Source organism: Pogoniulus pusillus, chromosome 20 (assembly GCF_015220805.1).
Source record: "Pogoniulus pusillus isolate bPogPus1 chromosome 20, bPogPus1.pri, whole genome shotgun sequence".
In the NCBI taxonomy this organism is placed as follows: Eukaryota; Metazoa; Chordata; class Aves; order Piciformes; family Lybiidae; genus Pogoniulus; species Pogoniulus pusillus.
In genome coordinates, this window is record NC_087283.1 from 14,340,511 (window position 1) to 14,360,587 (window position 20,077).

At 35.2% G+C, this 20,077-nt stretch overlaps 1 protein-coding gene across 1 annotated transcript in view; it reads right to left on the reverse strand.

Annotated features, from left to right (window-relative positions):
* Positions 1 to 4,772: 4,772 nt before the first annotated feature.
* Positions 4,773 to 20,077, reverse strand: part of NETO2 (neuropilin and tolloid like 2) — a 31,633-nt gene continuing 16,328 nt past the window's right edge. The window contains exons 5-9 of the mRNA XM_064160318.1: positions 17,900 to 17,944; positions 17,684 to 17,811; positions 14,360 to 14,588; positions 10,352 to 10,465; positions 4,773 to 8,707 (exon numbers count right to left, since the gene is read on the reverse strand). Coding sequence (XP_064016388.1) covers positions 8,130 to 8,707; positions 10,352 to 10,465; positions 14,360 to 14,588; positions 17,684 to 17,811; positions 17,900 to 17,944 — 1,094 coding nt within the window. The 3' untranslated portion in view covers positions 4,773 to 8,129. The remainder of the gene's footprint in view (positions 8,708 to 10,351; positions 10,466 to 14,359; positions 14,589 to 17,683; positions 17,812 to 17,899; positions 17,945 to 20,077) is intronic.

Genomic DNA, 20,077 nt, shown 5'->3' on the forward strand with positions numbered 1-20,077 from the left:
TTTTTCAACAGCTGTCGTTTACACTAAAAAGTGTTTCAATGTGTTCAATGAAGCCAATGCCAATTTTCATAGAGGACCCAAATCTAGTTCTGTAAGAGATTGTATGCAAGTGGTTTTTTTTTGTTTGGTTTGGGGTTTTGGAGCTTTGTGTTAAGTCCTAAAATAAGACTCCTGTCTGAGAGGGAATCAAAGCCATATATTTTTATTTTCCTCTGTATCTACATATAATAAAAAAAAATAGTTTAGTTTGTGTGGTTGGTGTTTTGTTTTGTTTTGGTTTTTTTTGGTATTTCTGTTAAGGTTGGCCTGGGACCCACAGGCAAGATAACCATTAGCTTCAAATATTCTCCCTTCATTACTTAAAGTGCTTCCATGAAGAAAGAAGAGAAGGTAGCCTCATGGTTAGGCAAGCAGAAGACTAGCTAATGTATTTTCAAATATAAGACAGACAAGTTCTTTCACTTTGAGACAGGCTTTCTGCCAGTTCCTTCAGTCATCATAAATTGCTCTTCGTTTGGTTGCAGAGTTACAATCTGCATTTTCTTGCAGTTTTACATAAATTTAAATTATACTGTAAATCTGAAATGACTGTTCCTTATCTTTTGGGGGGTTTATTTGCAATATTAATTTCTGTCCACTACTGCTGCATAATCTGACAGTAAAGATAAGTCATGTCTCCAGTTCTGATTCAAATCAGATGGAATTCAATTATGTATTTCTACCTTAGCAGTTCTTGCTTGATCAACATGGGTATTTTTGTTTTTAAACAGTGCATGCTTTTTTTAGGAATAGGAAAACTGATGTAGAAATATCTTTAACACTCTAATGCTTCTGCTTCTCATCAATATTCCCCTAAGCCTTGTAGGCTGCTTACTAGTTTGAACTCCCTGTTTGGTACTCTTGCTAAATAACAGTAACCTTTATTTATGTTCCTGAGAAGAGAGTACTGGAAAAGAGGTGGGCTTGTCTGTTTTATTTCTTTTACTGGGCATTAACGTTTGCCAACACTATTGCAGTAACATTATAAATAGTGCTGAAATGTTGTTATATCCAGCTATTACACATCTGGCAGCTTGCCACAACGGTATGTGGTTGACATTAAAACTAGATATTTAGTGATTTTAAACACAGTAATACAATATTTAAATCTACCTACTATAGCTCTTTTTTGGACAGGAGATATACATGTTTGCTTTAGAGAACATTTTATCTTGTGATGCTATTAATGAAAGGAAAAGTGAACCTACAGTTAAAAAACCAAAGAAACTTAACATGTATGTTCTGATAATAGGAATAAATAGCTCTTGTTTGGCTTCTGCTAGTTCAAGTAAAGGATGTGTTTTCCTTATGCAAATACCTTGCTGCTACTCTGATGTGGAAAGAGCAGTACAGTAAAGTTTTCCAAGTTTGCAGCTTCATTTATTCTGGATCTTAAAAGTAACTAATTTAGCTTTCTGTTATTATCACTTCTCTTGCACAGATGTAATATTTGATTGCTTGTATTCAAATTTGTCAAAACAGACATAAATGTAGGAATGTCTGGGAGAATACGATAAACTTGGGTGTTATACTGAGCTCTAAAAATTACCTAAAGTGTAGGATTATTTTAAGTATCCATTCCTTATTGATTTCTGTACTATACACTTGCATTTTACATAGATATTTTCTGTTCTTGTGTATGTTCCAGAATTCCCTTCACCATTAAAGATAGAACTTAACAATGGTAAAAGATAAAATGGCCTATGCAGAATATTTTGCCTCTACTAAGTGCAAAGCAAACATCTTCACTCTGCTAGATCTCTTTGTTTTTCATTACTATAGAAAAAAATATTTGACTTTGCCTCAGGCCTTCAATTGCTCTGTTGGGTGATTAAACATACAGTGGAAATCCCATAATGAGTGGTATCAGTCAGGTACCTTGTCTGATTATTCTTTACAAATAGAAGATTCATTAATATATTTAAGAGGCTTGGGATTTATTGACTTGTCTTTCTAAGAATATTTTATTCTCATAGTTGCTTTCAAGAGTATTTTCCTGCTTTCTTCACCCTCATTAATCACTGAATCACCCTTTTATATAATAATCAGTGTTAATTATCATTAGGAAAAATGAGGGTGTTTGCTGAAGTGAGAGAACCTAGCATACTGGTTAAGTAGAATTGTGTGCTTTATTACCTTGAGAGTAATTGGTGTCCATTGAAGTGTGTTAGAAATTGTATTAGAAATGTCCAGTGACTGGTATTTCATAGTCTCCCATTCTGTACCTGAAACAAAGAATTACTTAATTTTTGACTCCTCTCCCATCTGTGAAATAGTGTTGTGGTGGATTCTGGTGCTTTTTTTTTTTTTTTTTTTTTTTAATTTAAAAATTCTTCATACAGTTTGGCCAGTGGAACTGAAGGGAAGCCTAAGCTCTGGATTCCTGAGTTATTCACAGGCAAATGTAGTAGTTATTAAAAACAAGTGTTATGATCTGAGTGTGATAACCAGGGGCAAACTAGACCCTCTCACATAAAAGACACATGCCCTTTTAACTCTGATATTACTTCCTCATAAAATACTAAACCATGAGTATTGGAACACTGATGTACTCTCTTCTAGTTTAGTCATACTCATTTAAGGTTAAGGAGACAATTATGTGAGTTTTGAGTTTTCTGTGTAGTCTTACTTTGAGGTGAAAAATAAACTGCAGTATAAATTCAGAATTTAACCTAATGCTTGGGACTCTGAAATACTGTGTTTAATAAATACTTATACAGTATAATTCTTGCTTCTAAATACATTTGGAAAGAAGACAGTAGCAACTTTTATGTAGGTGCTAATGTACTTTGAGGCTAATTATATGAGGTAAATAATATAGTTTTATTTCTTTATACAAACTAACAAAATAGTGAATAAGATTTAACACTTAAAAATGTCAAGGAAATCTGTGTTTGGGAGAAGTAGTTTAGAGAAGATGGTATGACTATTTTGAATTTTGAAGTGTGTGGGCCTTAGGTACTTATTATTTGTTTTATTATAATACTTATCTTTTTATTGAACAGAATTTGACATATTTTCATTTATTTATAAAAGCTATTTCCCTAAAATTGTGTGATGGTAATGGAAAGACATAAAAAGACATTATGTTCTTGCTTTGTTTCTCCCTGAGCCTGGTTCTGTTAAGAACAGACTTATAAAAACTAAGCTGTTTTATCTGGTATATAGGAGATTATCTTCAATAGCTAGATAAAAGAGAACAAGTTGGCAGTTCACAAATGGCAGTTGTTGGTGTTCATCTATGAAACAGATGGAAAACAGATTTTTGTTAAGCTGATTCTCTAAAATGGAGTGTAGCAAGGGAATTTTGAATGTGAAAATAAACTTGCTGTTAAATGGTGACAAGAACAGCATATTAGAGCATGTTGACATGTGATTTGTGTATTTATAGGGGGGATTTATACTATACAGAGACAGTGATTGGAAACCACGGGAACAGAAGTCTTAAAAGACAGTAGCTTTTTTTATATTGTTAGATTGAGGTAGATGCTATAAATGCTCATTTTCAAAGTATGAATCAACTCAAAGAAAATGCTCTTTATTTAAAAATCTTTCCTCCATTATAATTACTATTTAGTTGTAAGAGTGTGATCTTCAATAATGAAAAAATCAGGATATCTTTCAGACTGACATAGATTAGGAATCTTTGTTTGGTAAACAGTTTACAGACCTGAGCAATCACAGGGCTCATACATAAACTTTTTAGTAAGGACATATAATAGTAAATTAATTTGACTGAGTTTTAATGTGAACAGGTATATAGAGAAGGACAGTAGAGAAAGATCAAGCTGCAGATTTGTTTCTGTGTATCCATATGAATTACAGTATTCCATTTCAAGCAGTTAATTTACACTTGACTTCACAGACTAAGATTGTATTACTTTCATTGTTTAGATGAAAGATTATACTTAAATAGTTGGAAACTTAAATTATGCTATGATCATTGATCTAAGAATCTTCTTATTTAAGGACTAAACTGATGTAAAACATGAAAGACTTTTGTCTTAATTTAGCAAATCTGCTGCTAATGCACAGGATTATATAGACCACGTAAACTACCAAAGTCCATTTTAATACCTTGAACATTCTGTGCTCGCATGACAAGCACCTTCTCTCATAAGTCAGTGACAGCTCTTCGTAACCTTTCTTTGTATGAGTTCAGTTAAAATAGACAGTAATTCTTATAATATGCCATTATAATTTGACGCTCTATGAGGGTCATCTTGTCTACAGCACACAAGGGACTGATACATTTCAAGTGCAAATTAGTATTTCTGGATTCATTGATACATTTCAGCCAGTAAGAGTCTTAAATCTGAATTTCCTATACCACTTTCATCATATCTGTAAATGTGGACGTCTTCTTGATAAAAAGTAAGAATGAATTGTTGTCCTGGTTTTGGCTCGGTTTTGGCTTGGGTTTGGCTTTGTTCTTCCTAGGAGCTAGAATAGATCCATGTGTGGGAACTGGTGTGAGAGGAAGATTGATAAAATACTGATTTTAGTTGTTGCTAGGAAATCAAGGATTTCAACTTCTTATGTTTTACTAGTGTACAGGCGCATAAGAAGCTTGAAGGAAGCATAGTCAGGACAGCTGACCCAAACTAGCCAAAAGGATATTCCATACCATACGATGTCTTGCTCAGTACATAAACTGGAGGAGTTCCTAGTGGGGTGGATCAATGCTCAGGCATCGGTTAGCAGGTTTGAAGAATTGCGTTGTGCATCACTCGTCTTTTCTTGGGCTTTATTTCTTTCTTATTGTTACATTCCATCTCATTACAATTATTCTAACATTTAATCCTCCCCTGTTCTTTCTCTCCAAATTTGGAGAAAGGAAGAGTGAACAAGTAGCTGTGTGGTGCTCAGGTGCTTACTGGGGTTAAACCATGACCGTTTTAAGTACCAGAGTAGTTAATGCTGTAGGCCTTTTCCTGTTCGCTGTGCGTTTAGGGAACATAGCTTTGCCTACAAGCATTCAGTGTTAACAGAGGGTATCAAAGATATGGGTAAAATTGAGAATCAGTATGCTACCAGAAATTTAAGATGGAGACAATGGAAATAGGTTAACAGTACTTAGATATTGAAAGAATATGAAAGGTGCTGTTTTTCACTATCCCTAACTCCACCCTAGATGTAAAGACCATAACATCAGATCCAACTAGACTGAGACTGCAAAACTAGTAGTAGATTCTTCTGCTGCACATGTCAGGTTCCTGCACTGAGTGTGTACCCAAACAATTTTTCTCTGTAGTGAGAGGAATTATACTGGAACTGGAATTATGTCTCTATGCCATTTTTAAAAGCACAGGTATTACAATGAAATGTTTAGGCAAACTATTTTTTTAAACCACCATGCATAAAGCCAAACTATTTTTTTAAACAACCATGCATATGTTTTCCATTTAACTTTTTAGGTTTAATGCTAATTTCACCTTGCTTCTAATAAAACAAGCACTGACATTTTATTTCCTGCCCTTACTACTTATAGAAGCCTCTTTAAATAATGATTCCTCTCAGATCTGTTCAAGTGTGCAGCTCTTGCCACAATAAGGGTTGAGTCCGCAATTAGAAGAGTACTGGAAAGCTTCACTCCAGAATTTTTGCTCTGTATTGGGAATTGAGAATAGGTGTTAACTAGGCAGGAGTGTCTTGTCTTTATTTCTCCTTAAGGCAAGCAAACTCAACAGAATAGACAGCCAAGGGGGGGACAGCGGAGCTCATATTGGAAATGTATATTGGAAAAAGTTATGCACAGAAGCCACGACTGGTTATGAAGCGCTCACCTGTGTCCTCTAGGGCAGCTAAAAAGTAGCTGTGTTCTGACTATGTAATTGGAAAGTTACAACAGAGACTGAAATATTATTTCAAGTTTTTTTGGTACTTATTCAGTAGAGCTTTTTGCCACAGATGTGGCTTTGCAGGCTTGCTGTTTGTTTTATTAGTGCAGGTTTACTGTTCAAAACCAACATACCTTAGGAAAGAATGAGAATTGTATTATTTTTATCCCATGGAGAAATATACCTTAAAGAGCAAATTTAGTCACACAAACTTAGCACTTACAAGTTATATGGATAGAAATAACTTTTGTAAAACTATGTATTGCTTTTTTGAAAAAAATCTGGAACAAATAGATTGTCACAAGTAACATTCTGTGTCATGTAGGCCATGATGAGATATTTATTATCAAAATCAACGAGAAAGAAAGGAAATCTGTCAAGAAATGTTTTAATTACACATTGAAAAGTTTTCAAGACAAATTTAATAGACTTTTGGTGGTGGTTTTTTAATCACGCATGAAATGCAGCTGAAAATAATGCCCATTTTCATTTTGTCAAATTGAAATACAGTCTGGGACCAGCACAAAACTGACATCAATCTGCAACTATAGGCATCTGATTAAGTTCTTTCAAGACATCAGAGAGGGTGAATTTTGAAATTGTGTTTAAGATACTCTATCCTTTTTTTTTTTTTATCCTTCCTCTTCTTACATTCTAAGCATTTTTAAAAAAGCTTAAGTATTTTCTTTGTGAGTAATTACAGCTGTTGTTCAGATTTTGTTTTAAATAAAAGATTTTCTGTTGCTAGGGTCATATATTGATTTTTTGTTTTGTTTTGGGGGTTTTGTGTACTACATTCAGGACAACAAATGTATTTACATACATTTGTAGCAGGATAAGCTCAGTGCAAGCTGGTAGGACACATTTAGTGAAAGGTTTCCTGTAAACAAAATACCAGAATAAACACAGACAAACCAGGAAATAAAATGTACACTAATGTGGAAGTCACACTAAGTATTCTTGGCAAATTGTGATGTACACAGCAGCCTCTGCATGTTAATCAGAACTGCTACTAATACAGACACTGAAACAAGCCTGCTGTACAGGTGCTATATTTTGATTTATTTAATATTGTGTACAGTATCAAACTATATAAAAAAGTTTAAGAACCACAATGAGCATTATTATTATTTTTTTAAATGTAAAAATTTTAAAATTAGGTCCAAACCACCATTTAAAAAGATATGAAATGTGCCATTTGGCAAGTGGAAACAAGGGGCACAGGAAGGATTCCATAAGGGTTGCTTTGAGATTTCTCTGTTTCCAGTATCATCGTTTACCTGGTAATCACACAGACCTCAAGAGTGCTTCTCTTCAGGCAAGTAGGACACGAGCTAAAAGTATCATCACTGATTTTGGTAGGGAAGGTTGGCTGCAATAAGGAGTAAGAGCCTATTTTAAGACACAAATGTACAGTACAGTCTATTTATGTAAATACTTTGAGAACACAGGGACAAAACTGTTTTCAAACTAGAGAGCTGTGAAAGTAGTGAACGATATGGATCTATAATATATGGCTGAATATTTCAAAATCCTAAAGCGTCTTGAAAGAAGTCTGTTATCAAGGTCTGCATCTAGAATAACATGACTATTGTATTTTAAACAAAAGCTGCAAAGATTATATATTTCCAAATGTACTAAAATTACTGTAACTCAGTGTTTTAAAAAGGCAGTATTCCTTTTCACTTGTTTCTCACAAAGCATAGAGTGAGGAACTAATAATTAAAGGCAATATAAATGGTAGGCAAGATGAAACAGATGGCTGGAATAATTCTTGAATGTCAACTGGCACTTAAGTCTAGCTCTACTTCCAATTTGACAAATACAATAAGACACCTATGTTGACATCCACATGGTGCACTTAACTACTTTTATTTATGTAAATGAGGTATTAAAATTGTCTAAAAAGACATCTAAAGAAGAGAAAATCATGTGAGGAAGAGAACAATAGTAATTGTTTTCAGTGTACAATGATTAATAGTTGGGTTGTTTTCTTCCAATATCCATAACTTGTAATTTCCATGCAAAGTCTTTACTCCTCCTCTAGATAGGTAGCTTGGGAAGATTGAAGAAAATCTACCATGTTTGAGCAAGAACGGGTTATGAAGACTTTGTTTTTTTTGGTGGATGGAGTATAGTAAGCTAAAAGTGTGTGCATTTCACACGCTGCATATAGTACACTTTTAATATATACATGGTTACTGTACACAAGCATCTTGTATATACACTGATACCACCGTCACTAGGAAATTAAAAGTCAATAGATAATGAACCTTGTGCTTCTTCTCTTCCTCTAACGTAGATTTCACATGGAATCTCTTCCATCACCCTGTCTTCTATCACTTGCTCAGGGCAGTCATGCGCTTGTTTGAAAGTGTAGTTACTTTTCTTGAATGTGCTATTAAATGTTTTCATTGGCTGAGGCTGCGCAAAGTCATTGTGAAAGGGAAGTTCCATGGAGCTGAGGTTTGTCCTGCTTTGTTTTAGATTAGAGGCCTGAGAGCCACAGTGGTGGTCATGAATGCACCTGGAAGTTGTTGAAGGGCGTCTCATTTTCTGATAGTTTTCAAGTTCTTCTGATAAATCTGCCAAATCTGCTGAAATTTCTTTGTCCCTTAGTGAAAATAGTTCATAATGTGGAGGATCAAATACTTCCTGGAATCCAGTTTTATTGAAAGCATTCTTGCAAGCCATAACCTTTTTGCGAGGTTGCTTTACTTGTACTAGAATTGAAATGATGAGAAGAACTAAAACTATCCCTGATGTGATGCCAATGATTGTTCCATGAGTTTTGGTGATTTGTTCAAACAATCCAGTTCTTTTCTTTTCTGCAAGAGAGGAAAAAAAAAGAGATAATTATGATAAGGCTTTTATTATTTTCCACCCATTTGATCATGTATTAAAACAAAGCAAGCTGTACTGTGATTGTCATATAAGTGCCATATTAATGAAATAACTTAATGGCAGTGGAGACTAGACCTGTATGTCAACAAGATTTATCACACGGCATCTATGCATTTGTTTAGCAAGTCTAATTCTCAGTCTGCATTAGTGGCTATCGTATGAAAATTCAGTGGCAGATGGAACTCTGTGGCCAGTGCATGCTGACTCATCTGGCATGTGGCTTCAATCCTCAACCTATATTGGTCAGTTTGTATTCCAAAACCCACAAATTAAATAGCTTAAATTAACCTTAAATAGGTTAAACACAGCTACAGATGATATTTCTTGTACCAGGGTTGTTCCTGTTGGTAACTTTCCTATTGGTATCAGTAGAATAAAACTGAGATTTAACATTACCTAGTTCTTCAAAAGTGAATTATTATCATGGTCATGATTTAAGATGTGTTTTCACATTTCTTGGGAACTTAACATCTGTGTCTATTGTGTATGTCTGTTATACCCATTTCAACACAGGGTGCTTTAGCATAGAAATATTCTGGTTTTACTAGTCCAGGAATAAGTCAGTTGGAAAATAAGAGGGGGCAGAGCAGGAAGAACCAACCGCCTCAAATCATATGGCACTTTTGGCTAGTACTTCATGTGAAAACACACAAGATGGCAGCATCAGAGCAAGATAATTTTCTGTACTTGAAATTATTATTTGAAGATTTAAATTTTCCATCTAGATTTTTGTTTTGTAAATGTCCTAGGGGACTAAAAGAATTCTGTACTGAAACTGTAGCATTCACTAGTGGGGCAGAAAAGCTCTTAAAACTGTGTAGACAAAAATGTATTACACTAGATGTTTTGTATTATTTTCAGACATCTATCTCCTGATAGTGAAACAAGCTGATGTTGAAACAAGTCTTCACTGCAGTTGTGATTGTTTAAACAATACTGCCCTGCCCCATGTTCTAATGCAGTGATGTGTCCATTTTCCATAATAAGTGACTTGTTGGTTCCTAACAATTCCTCCTTTCCTCCACCCTTCTCACACCATATGCAGCAGCTGCATTTACTGTATGATCTTCTGTGATTAACTACTTAAAACAACTGTTTTAAAAATATATTTGTCTTTGAAGATCATTGTTTATGTTTCAGCTCTGAGAAAGGCTTTTTGAGCTTGAAGGATTGTCAGTCTTTTTCCAGCCCTGCATTTTTTTCTCTAAAAAGCAACTACCTGTGATCCTTGCTTCATTTAAAGTTTAGAAATAGATAGGACATAACCTGGCAAATACTAAATTCTATTTCCTATGAAGCTGACATCCTTTTAAAATCATTTATGCTGAAGAAGAAGAAATTTAATTATAAAGCTGTAAGATCAATACCCAGGATGCTTACATGCCTCCTGAGTTCAAATAGATGCTTACATGTCTCCCAAGTTTAAGTAAAAAAATTAAAACACCTTCCTAAGATTAGTAGAACAGCTGTCTTCAGCATATTTCCAGGAAAAAAGACACTTCATGACTTTCTTGAAAGGCAAACTGACCAGTCCAGCTCACATAGGCTATACTTTGCACTATATTCACCTCTGCAGTGATTTTCATCCCAAGGGTATGCACAGTTTTGAATGCCATTGCAGACTAAAGAATTATTGATGCACATGTTGCTGTGGCAGAAGTAAGTATTGCCTGAGCAGGGAGCTGCATGAGAGAAGAGAAAGAAAACATTAGGAATTTTTAGCGATAATAAACCCGGTAAATTCCTAGTATTTTTTAGAACATGTATGCTATCTTTGTTACAATCACTTGAACATCACACTAATTATCAAATTATTTAGTGGCCCTTCCTGTCCTGCTTTCAGGTGTATTATCTGCTATAAAAAAATTCTTACTCAAAATGGGTATCAGATAGGGTCAGTCACACAACACAGATAATGGAAGAAAGCTTTAATACTCTTCTTATAAAACTTAATGCTTCAAAATTGCATGCTCGTCATCAATTATCTATTTATTCAGTCTGTGCATCTGCTGTGTAGCTGTTGGGAAGCAGTCCCTGAACATCTGCATTTTAAAGCCCATTAGTATCTTAAGGCAAATCAGATTTTAGCTTGTGGAGGGCTGTTTCAGTAATTGCAAGAGGCTTCAGTAACTGGAGGCATCTAAGTCATTCCTGCTTGTGAATCAAAGCTCTTAGATCCTCCTATTAGAGCTAATGCAGGGACTGAGAGTACAGATTAGCTTTTTATCTGTCTACATATAGCTAGAAATTTGAGGAAATAAATTTACTGGAAAGTTGCTCTAAAGATTTGACGTTTCTGTGCATGCTTGACATTAGAAAAAATAATTTTTTATGTAGTAATAATTATTTGGTGGATTTTGCATAATAGACATAGGGAATTCTTATGAATTGAAGGCACTGGACAACAAACTGATTCTTGCTTTTCCTGTTTCAGTTATGTGGTATTTTTATGAATGTCTATTATTAGTGGAGTCAGTTATGTATCAAACAGCAAAGACGTGTGATAGATATTCTACTATTTGCTTTCATAGAAAGAATTTATTTTCGAGCAGTCTGGATTGTCTGAAACATAACGTGAAACCAAAAAGGTATAGCAGAGCAGGGTGACTAGTTCTGCATATAGCATTTCTCACTTAATCCTTCTGTTAGGCTTCACAGTATGAGTGACAAAAAGAGGAGTTACACCTAGGAGAAAAGAAAATTCAAAGCTTTAATTCTGAATTTGCATTCCCTAAATCTGTCTTCTCATTTCTTATTGCATTGAATTTTGGTAACCTATACTTACTGGTTTTAAAGTTTTGTATTAGCTTTCTGTTACTGCTTAATTAACCTGGAAGGGAGTTCTGTATAGGAAACCTGTGTTTCAGTTGTAGCACAAGTGCTCTAGTACTTCAATGTAAACCAGAATGTATTTAGAGTATATTTTTTAAGTGTCCTTGGAGCTTTCTTTTCCCCAGGCTGAACAGTCCCAACTCTTGTAGCCTGCCCCCACAGGGGAGGTGCTCCAGCCCTCTGATCATCTTTGCAACCTCCTTCTGGACCCCCTCAGCAGCTTCGTGGCCCTCATGCTGGGGGCACCAGAACTGGATGCAGTAGTCCAGGTGGGGTCTCATAAGACCAGAGTAGAGGGGCAGAATCACCTCCCTCATCCTGTTGGTCACACTTCTTTTAATACAGCCCAGGATGTCTGTCTGGCCTTCTGAACTGCAAGTGCACATTGATAGTGCTAGTATATAGCTAGTCTAAATATGAAAGCAGGTATCCCAGACAACCTGAAGCAATTCACAGAAACAGGAAGTTGTAGTCAGCATTTCTAAGCATTATAGATATACAGTGGGAGAAAGGCTAGTAAGTAAACCAGAAATGTCTGTAATGCATAAGACTACATGAAGGCTTTATTAGCACAGGTGGAGAGAAAAAAATTTAAGTAGCTTTTCTTTCTGAATTTGAAAGGAAACAGTGTGCAAGCTTTACTTTATAAAGGATAAATAAGACCACTGTTTAAAGGCAATAGCTTTAAAGGCTACATATGTAATAGGCTACAATATCTACTAAAATATTTCCAAATGTAAGATAAAGGAGAATCTACAAAATTCATGTCCACAGTGGCTTTCATGGATCCATGTATTTGCTGGTGTTTCAGTATGGATCTCTTTGGAGCTGTAGTTCTTTTGGAGGCACAGAGGAAGAATTACATGATGTAAAACACATTCTCTTTCTTGTTTCCCTCTACGGAAATAGTTTCATGTTTTTCTGGTTTTGGATGATGCATTCTGCTACTGCTTCTCTATTCACCAACATAACATTTATTTTACATTCCTGTGGCATTTCTTGAACCTTTTTTGGTGATGGCTTCTCTTCACAAGTTCATAAAGATGGGATAAATGGACTTCATTTTCTTTTTTTTCTGCTACTCAGGGAGTACTAAGTCTAAAAGTGATGATGACTGATTAGTTCCAGTCCAGGACTTCAGGGACAGAGCTTCACTCCTCTCATAACGGCTGTGTAATGCTGGCGCAATGTCCAATGTTCTTTGTATCCGGCATTATTCAAGTATTGAGTCAAGCCAGAAATCAAATACATTGATTTTTAACATTGCTGTTAGCTGAATTACTTACTCAAATCTGCAAGCAGCACTAGGTGTGGTTAGGTGACTGTCATGCACAATTAGTTCATTTATGTAAATCTTTACAGAAATATTGATTGTTTCAATGGTTGGCTTCATATAATTACAAATCACTAATAAGGCAGGAGAGAAAAATAGCTTAACAATCCCAAACTATGATAAACACCAATTCCCATTTTCAGTTAGAAAAACTACTTATCACTAGATTATTTAAAAACATATGAAACATTTTTCAGACAAAAGTTAGAAGATAAATAGCAGAAGCCAGGTACCTTTGCAGACTGTCTCCTGCCAGTGGCTTTTGATTTGCTTTAAAATTTAAAGTTTGGGAAGTTATCTAGCTTTAGTAGTAACTATTTCAACCTCTCACACTCAACCTCCACCTCTCCAGTATTTATAATATAAATAGATATTTTCCTTGGCAGAATTCATAGCATTTTCTTAGTTTAAAAGCTGGAATAATCTGTACTATCACTGATGTTAGTTGTTGAAATACAAGCTACTGGAAAAGCAGTTAACAGTTTTGTAATTGTGCATAAAACGGATATTTACTGAAATTCACAATACCCGAAGTTTATTAAATGCCTGTTGCACATTTCCAACCAGTCTATTATCTTACCTACAGTTATCTGCTACCATGTATGCAAAGCAAGCAGTAAGCTATTTCTCTGTTAATAGAGAACTAATAGAGAAGTCTCTGTTAATTTAGAAACTGTTTTACAGGAACTAACTTTTTTTTGTCCTGATAAACTTCACTGTTTAATTGAACAGAATATAAAAATCTACTTACGACCTGTCGCCTGAATATTGAATAAAAACTATCTCTAACCTTGGCTATGGAATCCAAATAGAAATCTAGAGTGCACTTAAGATGTGCTTTTAATATAGCCTTCTTAAATGTAACTTTATCCACAGTGTGCAACACAAACAGGAAGTCTGTGTGGGATCATTTAGAGCCACATGTATCTGAGAAGGAGTTAGCAGCATAGGTGTAGCTGGAGTGGGTGTAGTACTGGATATGAAAATGAAGGCAGAGCTTACATACGTTTTCTAGCCTTCTGAACAGCCAGTGTGGGCTCAAGAAAAGCCTGTTGTGGTGTGTGGCAGGGAACTGGGAGATGGAGGCTAGTGGGAAAGCACACTTCAGTCTCATAGCTATCTATTTTAAGTAAGTCCTTGCTCATTTGTAGAACTTATTGCAAGAAAGATTGTCTATGGCTGTATTATTACTGACAAAAACCAAAAAATTAAACATCTTAGGAATGGAGGAAAGCCTTTCTTCAGGAACCACATCTCTAACTGTAATAAAGAAAATATTTAATTTACCTCCCAGTATGTGAAGGAAACAGAAACAACCTTTTTTATGCTGCAAAATATATAGCTGATGCTCTTCCTTTAACACTTGAAATAGCCTAATACCAGGAGAATAAGCATTTTAAAATCTACTTACGATCCACAAATGAAGTGAACAGCATTCTGAATCTGCTTAGTCTGCTGCCTTCATCTGCCCACATTCGTACCACACCTGTCCCAGTCTGCAGCATGACATCGTTTGCTACGGTGCTGCAAAACTTTGCCTTCAGGTTCTCAATAGAGCTGCTTCCATCATATACAGCAACAAAGTTTCTTTTGCATTCATTTGAATGCTCCATTTGATAGTCGAGAAATCGCAAATATATCTGTTAGAAAAGAGAAATAAGTGTTTCTAAGTAAAGTAATAGAAAAAAAAAGACAGTTTTCCTTCTTAGCAAATCTTGAATTAGATGTTTGACCCCTTATACATGGAACTCAAAATTCACACCACTTTTGAACATACTTTCCTATTAAAAGTTAATGTGGATTATTACTTGAAGCTTGCCTTAAGTTACTATTTCACTTCTCCTCCCCCCTAAAACAATCTTTACTCACTAATCAACTTTGATATATTTCTGTTCCCCTTGGGAAGAAAAGGTAAAAAGCAACACACTTGCTGAACAAAGCCCTAAGCGGCTCTTGTAAATGTGCAGTCTATTACTATGGAAGAGATATAAGAGATGCATAGATGTGCTGAAAGAATGGTAATGCATTTTGACTTTTTAAACAATTATTAACAATGTTAAAATATAAAGAAGAAGAGTCTATCCAGAAAAGTGCTGAAGTAAAATAAAGACATTAAAATTTGTTGCTTCGGAATAAAAGCTAATGGAAGCTAGAGAAAAGCAAGCTGGCTGTCTAGGAAGAGTTAAGTTTAAAACAACCTTCATTGTGTCAAAGCAGAAATCTCATCCAAGACAAGGCAGCATGTGTTAGAACATATGCAATTAGAAGACCTAGACGGCACTGGAAGACTAAGCAAGGAATTTATTTTGCTGGAGGAGGAAACACACACAAGACTATCATTTATTTAGAACCACATGAAAAGATAATGGATCATTTTATTCACAAATGCTTGTACTGGAATTGTCAAAATTCTAGTGAAAGTTGATTAGGTCACCTAAATATGATGAAAAGTCTGCCTTTAAAAATTCCTCAGATTGCCGTTATTTTGTGGGAGAAGAAATCTGTCTGCTACTCCTGTCCATAAGATCTTCATATAAACTGGGGTCTAGACTGTATATGTTTAGATTACAGTTTACAGTTGCCTCCCTGGCTGACAGGAATGCTAAAGACCTTTTGCACTGTGCAGTTTTTCATGCATCTGCCTAATTACATGAATATCAAACCCTGGCCTAGTTGGTGAAGCATGGAAGAAGCACAGATGAATACCATGTTCACTACCACTTACTACCTACCTATTTTTCTGCTCTTTTGTCATATCTTTTAACCTCAGCTAGTGTCAAAGTCTGTACCATATTATCTCATGCTTCATCTCACATTTTTTTTCCTTTATATATAGCTTCATAATTTTTTTTCCTGCTGTCTTGGCTCAGCTGCATTGTAAGCCTGTCTGTCATTGATGTCACATGTCACAAACATGGGTGTGAGCTGTAAGTGTAGTAATTGGGCTGAGAGTATTTTCGTTTAGTGATTGACTTCATGTATCTGCTGTGAAATTTACAACGGAAGCTAAAACTAAATTAGCATGCTTTTACTACAGCTAGTCTGTGTATGAAAAGAGATCAGCTCTGCAAAAGTGCCTTTTGGTTACCATTAGGCAAGTAAATACAAAAGGTCCACAATCAAATTATTTTGATTATTCCAGTAACTTTCTGAAATCCAGAGATAATTTATAAGACATCTGTTATGCAGACTTTGAAGACATTGCTGCAGTTGTGTCAGTTTTTAAAATTTATCGTTATTGCAAAATGAGACTGAGGAAATTAAAAATGTATATGCTTATTTTTCTCAAGAGACTGCACCATATCAGACCTAAAAAGATTTTATCATCATAATTCTGCCAGGATTGAAGCTTAAGAAACACTGTCAGAATATTAAGAATTATTTTTCTGTAATGTTTTAACTCAGTAATTTAGGATGATGATGTAATCTCAGGACTGACCCAACTATAACTCTGCCTTCTGGCAACATGCAGTAATTTATCAAAATACTTAAGCAAGATCTGCTGCACTCAAGTGGCACTGTAGACAGAAAATGGTTTTATTATTGTTGCTGGAAAAACTGATATTACTTAGGCTAGTATTGGGCTCTTGGGAGTTGAGTCAATTCCTCAGTATCTCAAATATATTAATAGAGTTCCAGTTTCTTTCTTGTCTTATCCATTTATTAGCATCTTTTGGGTTGCTGTTTTAAAACTATTTTGGATGTTGATGAATAGGACTGGTTAGTGAAGTATTAGGAGGAGTGTGTAAGAAAACATAGAGTGGGTTTGTCATCTTGGCACCAACTTCTTAATTTTTTTTTTTTTTTTTTTTGTGTACATGCATGCAGTAGTATCTGCTTTAATACAGATACAGAAGCAAAATTACAATTGTGTAGGCTATATGGAGAAAAAATGTATTCTTCACTGCAACTCATCCGTAGTTAACAAGTGTATGATTCTGAAACACAGATATTGGGTATTTTTTAAACAGGCTGCAGCTGTGGTGGTTTTTTTTAATTATAAATAGGATTTTATCTTTCTTTCTGACCAACAAGAAAGCTCGAGCTGTTTTTAATGAGCATAAATCAGTGATGTTTTCATAAGCAGTCTCTAGCTCCACAGACATAATAATAAATACCAGCTACCTTGGTAACTTGTGCTGATTTTTGTCTTGAGAAGCTACTATGTCCTTTTACGGCTTGAGAAGAAAAGCTCTAGTAAATGTTATTGTAGGAGTGGTCCGATAGCTAAGTCAGAATGAGTGATAATTCCTCAGCTGTTTCTAGGTACAGCCTTTCATTTTATCTCAAAATGATGCTGAAAGTGTGTTTTAAGGTTCTGGACTGTGAATTAGACTGGAGAGAAGCAGGTACATATTCTGCTGACTTTGAACCAAATTCTCCAACAGGACCATTGGAGGTAAAACATTAAACCATGGCAGCAAGATTAAGTGGCATTTATGGAAGTATTTTTGCCCACAGTGTTCCCATAAAACCAGAGTCAAATGCCCTTGACAATTCTTGCTTAAACACTTTTCACAGCTCTTTTATATTTTAAGTTTTAAATAAGAATAGGAAGACAACACTGTGGATGTGCTGTATAAGTTTAATTTCAGAAGTAATACTCTTTCTGGATTTCTTAAGACAGTGATACATAATTTCCGTGACAGTGAGACATTACACAATTCACAGCTAGTGACTATTACATGTTACTAATTACTTGGAAACACATTGTATGCTGAAGGATATGACCCACCTTAGCATTTGGAGTAGCTTTAATTGTCCATATGCAGTCAACTGCTTGTCCTGGTTTTGTTTTGCCTTCTTGTTCTACTTGACTGGAACGTACTATTCCATCAGCTCCTGAGAGCTCAAACTGGCAATCTAGGGAAAAGATATACCTTGATGTTAAATTTAATATGATACTAATTAAAATTTTTGATATAAAGAAATTGCTACTGTAATACTAGACCTGGGATGGGATTCAAAATACCTCCTAGGTAAGTGAAGTCAGGATCTGTAAAAGAAAGAAGTCATGAATCACAGGGGCTATCAGTGCTTGAGAATCACTTCAAAGATTAATACAATCTGAAGATTATGTCCATTTTTTATTATGTCTCAATAAAAAATGCTAGGAAGTTTACTCAATCAATTGGAGAAAATTTTTTTAGATTATAGCATTGTTTCACGAAGTTTGACCTTATCTGAACAAGCTACTTTTATAATGACAGCTCAGATTTCCAGAGCTAATACCAAAACCTACTATTCAGTATTTTATTCCTACATTACATTTCTGAACTTTGCCAGTGTTCACTGAAATAATGTGAGCTCCACAGGAGTACAGGGGATCTTTCTGCGTGCATTATCTTTATCAGTCTGTCTAGTTCTGAACAATATGAACTGGAATAGTTTAGTAGAATACATCAACACTTTGAAATTGCTAATTGCTTAATAAGGAACATAAAGGATAGTTCAATACTTTTTCCTTGGCTACCCATGCCTCCTCTATTAGGCCACATAGCACAGTTCTAGACACTGTTTATGAGGAAGAATTTCATTTTGATTGCACTTTTGTCTGCTCTCTTCTAAATCTGTTGTGTAAGTGGAGGATGTATGTGTAGTAGCATACTGTATGCATACTACTGGTGAAATAAGAATATCCTTTTTCTTAATGATTAACTGATGGTACTTGACTACTGACAATAAGACTTGACAAAAAATGAGTCACCAATGGGCTGGCATGTCCAAGGCATACATTTCAGTGATCAGGTTAGTGTTTCCTCACAAATTAGCATAGAAACTAGCCAAGATAAATCAGTTCACAGCTGCGGCACAGAAAATCACCACAGAAACCACACTCTCAAGCACTATGTATGTATGTATGTGAAATGTTGGGTCTGTGCAAAGTAAGCACCAGTTCATGTGAAAGTGCATGATTGTTTCATTCAAAATTCTTTTCTAAGCTAAGATGCAGAATTTGGCTCTTTTTGTGATTCTCTAAATATTTTTCTGTACAAGTTTATCACTTTCCCTATGATGCCTCGATCTTGAGCTTAACACTCAGTAGAGTTGAGAAAATGCCTACTTTGCTCTCCTGTTTTGGTTACCTATAGTGAAATCTACGATCATAATATGCAACATTCTGCAACAGTTTGAACCTTCTTAGTGAACAGAGTAGTTTTATTTGTTGTTTTTTTATGCAGAGGGTGTGTATGTTCATGTCCCCTTCTTTTTTCACAATCTGAGCATATTTTACAACACTCTATTTAAATGGAGAAGAAAGAAAAAGGAAAGTATCGGTGCTTCAGTTGCTTTAACCTCTTGTGAAAATAATATACAGTTTACATGTAGATTTAAAGTTCCAGCCTGGAAGCAGGTTAAGTTAGTTGTGAAAGTGATGTTAATGAAAATAATGCAAATGAACTTTGCAAAAAGCTTAAGTACTGTCCGTATGAAAACATTTTAGCATGTATTCCCAGTGTCACCATGTTAATCTGAAGTTTCCAAATCTAAATCCCTAGCAAGGTATACAATTCTATAAGCAGTAATATATAATCATCTAGTGTTTTCATGTGCTGTAGGAGTAAAGAACAGTTAGGTAAAGATGACATAAAAAAGTTATGCTTGTGTATACATTTATAGTAGTAGTAAAGCTGACATATTTATACATATTTATGTTGTCTTTTGTCCCAAGGGACAATAAAATGCTGATAACTACATGTATAGTATCTATGAAGTACAGCAGTCAACCATTGCACAAGGACATCGGGTCAAATTTTCTTGTAAGAAGAATGCCCTGCCGATTTTAAATGGCCTGACAGAGCAGATGTACTTTTTGTCTGTCAAAAGGCACTGTCATCATATTATACTCTCCTTCATACCCTGTAAACTACACAGTACTTTGAGCAAATAATATTTTGGTTGTCCTAGCCTGTGGTTTAAGAGAGTCTAGTTATACTTAGAGCTGACGCTAGGGCTGTACAGATATTTCCTCTGGCTTTCCAGAACGCAGATTTAAAATGTTTTGCATCTGTCTGGAACTGCTATTGTAGATTTGCTCCAGGTGTTTTTGTCAGTGTCTTATATTCCTAGAAGACAGGCTGTTGAAAGTGCCAGCTCTTTGTCTACATCAATACTCTTTTCATTACTA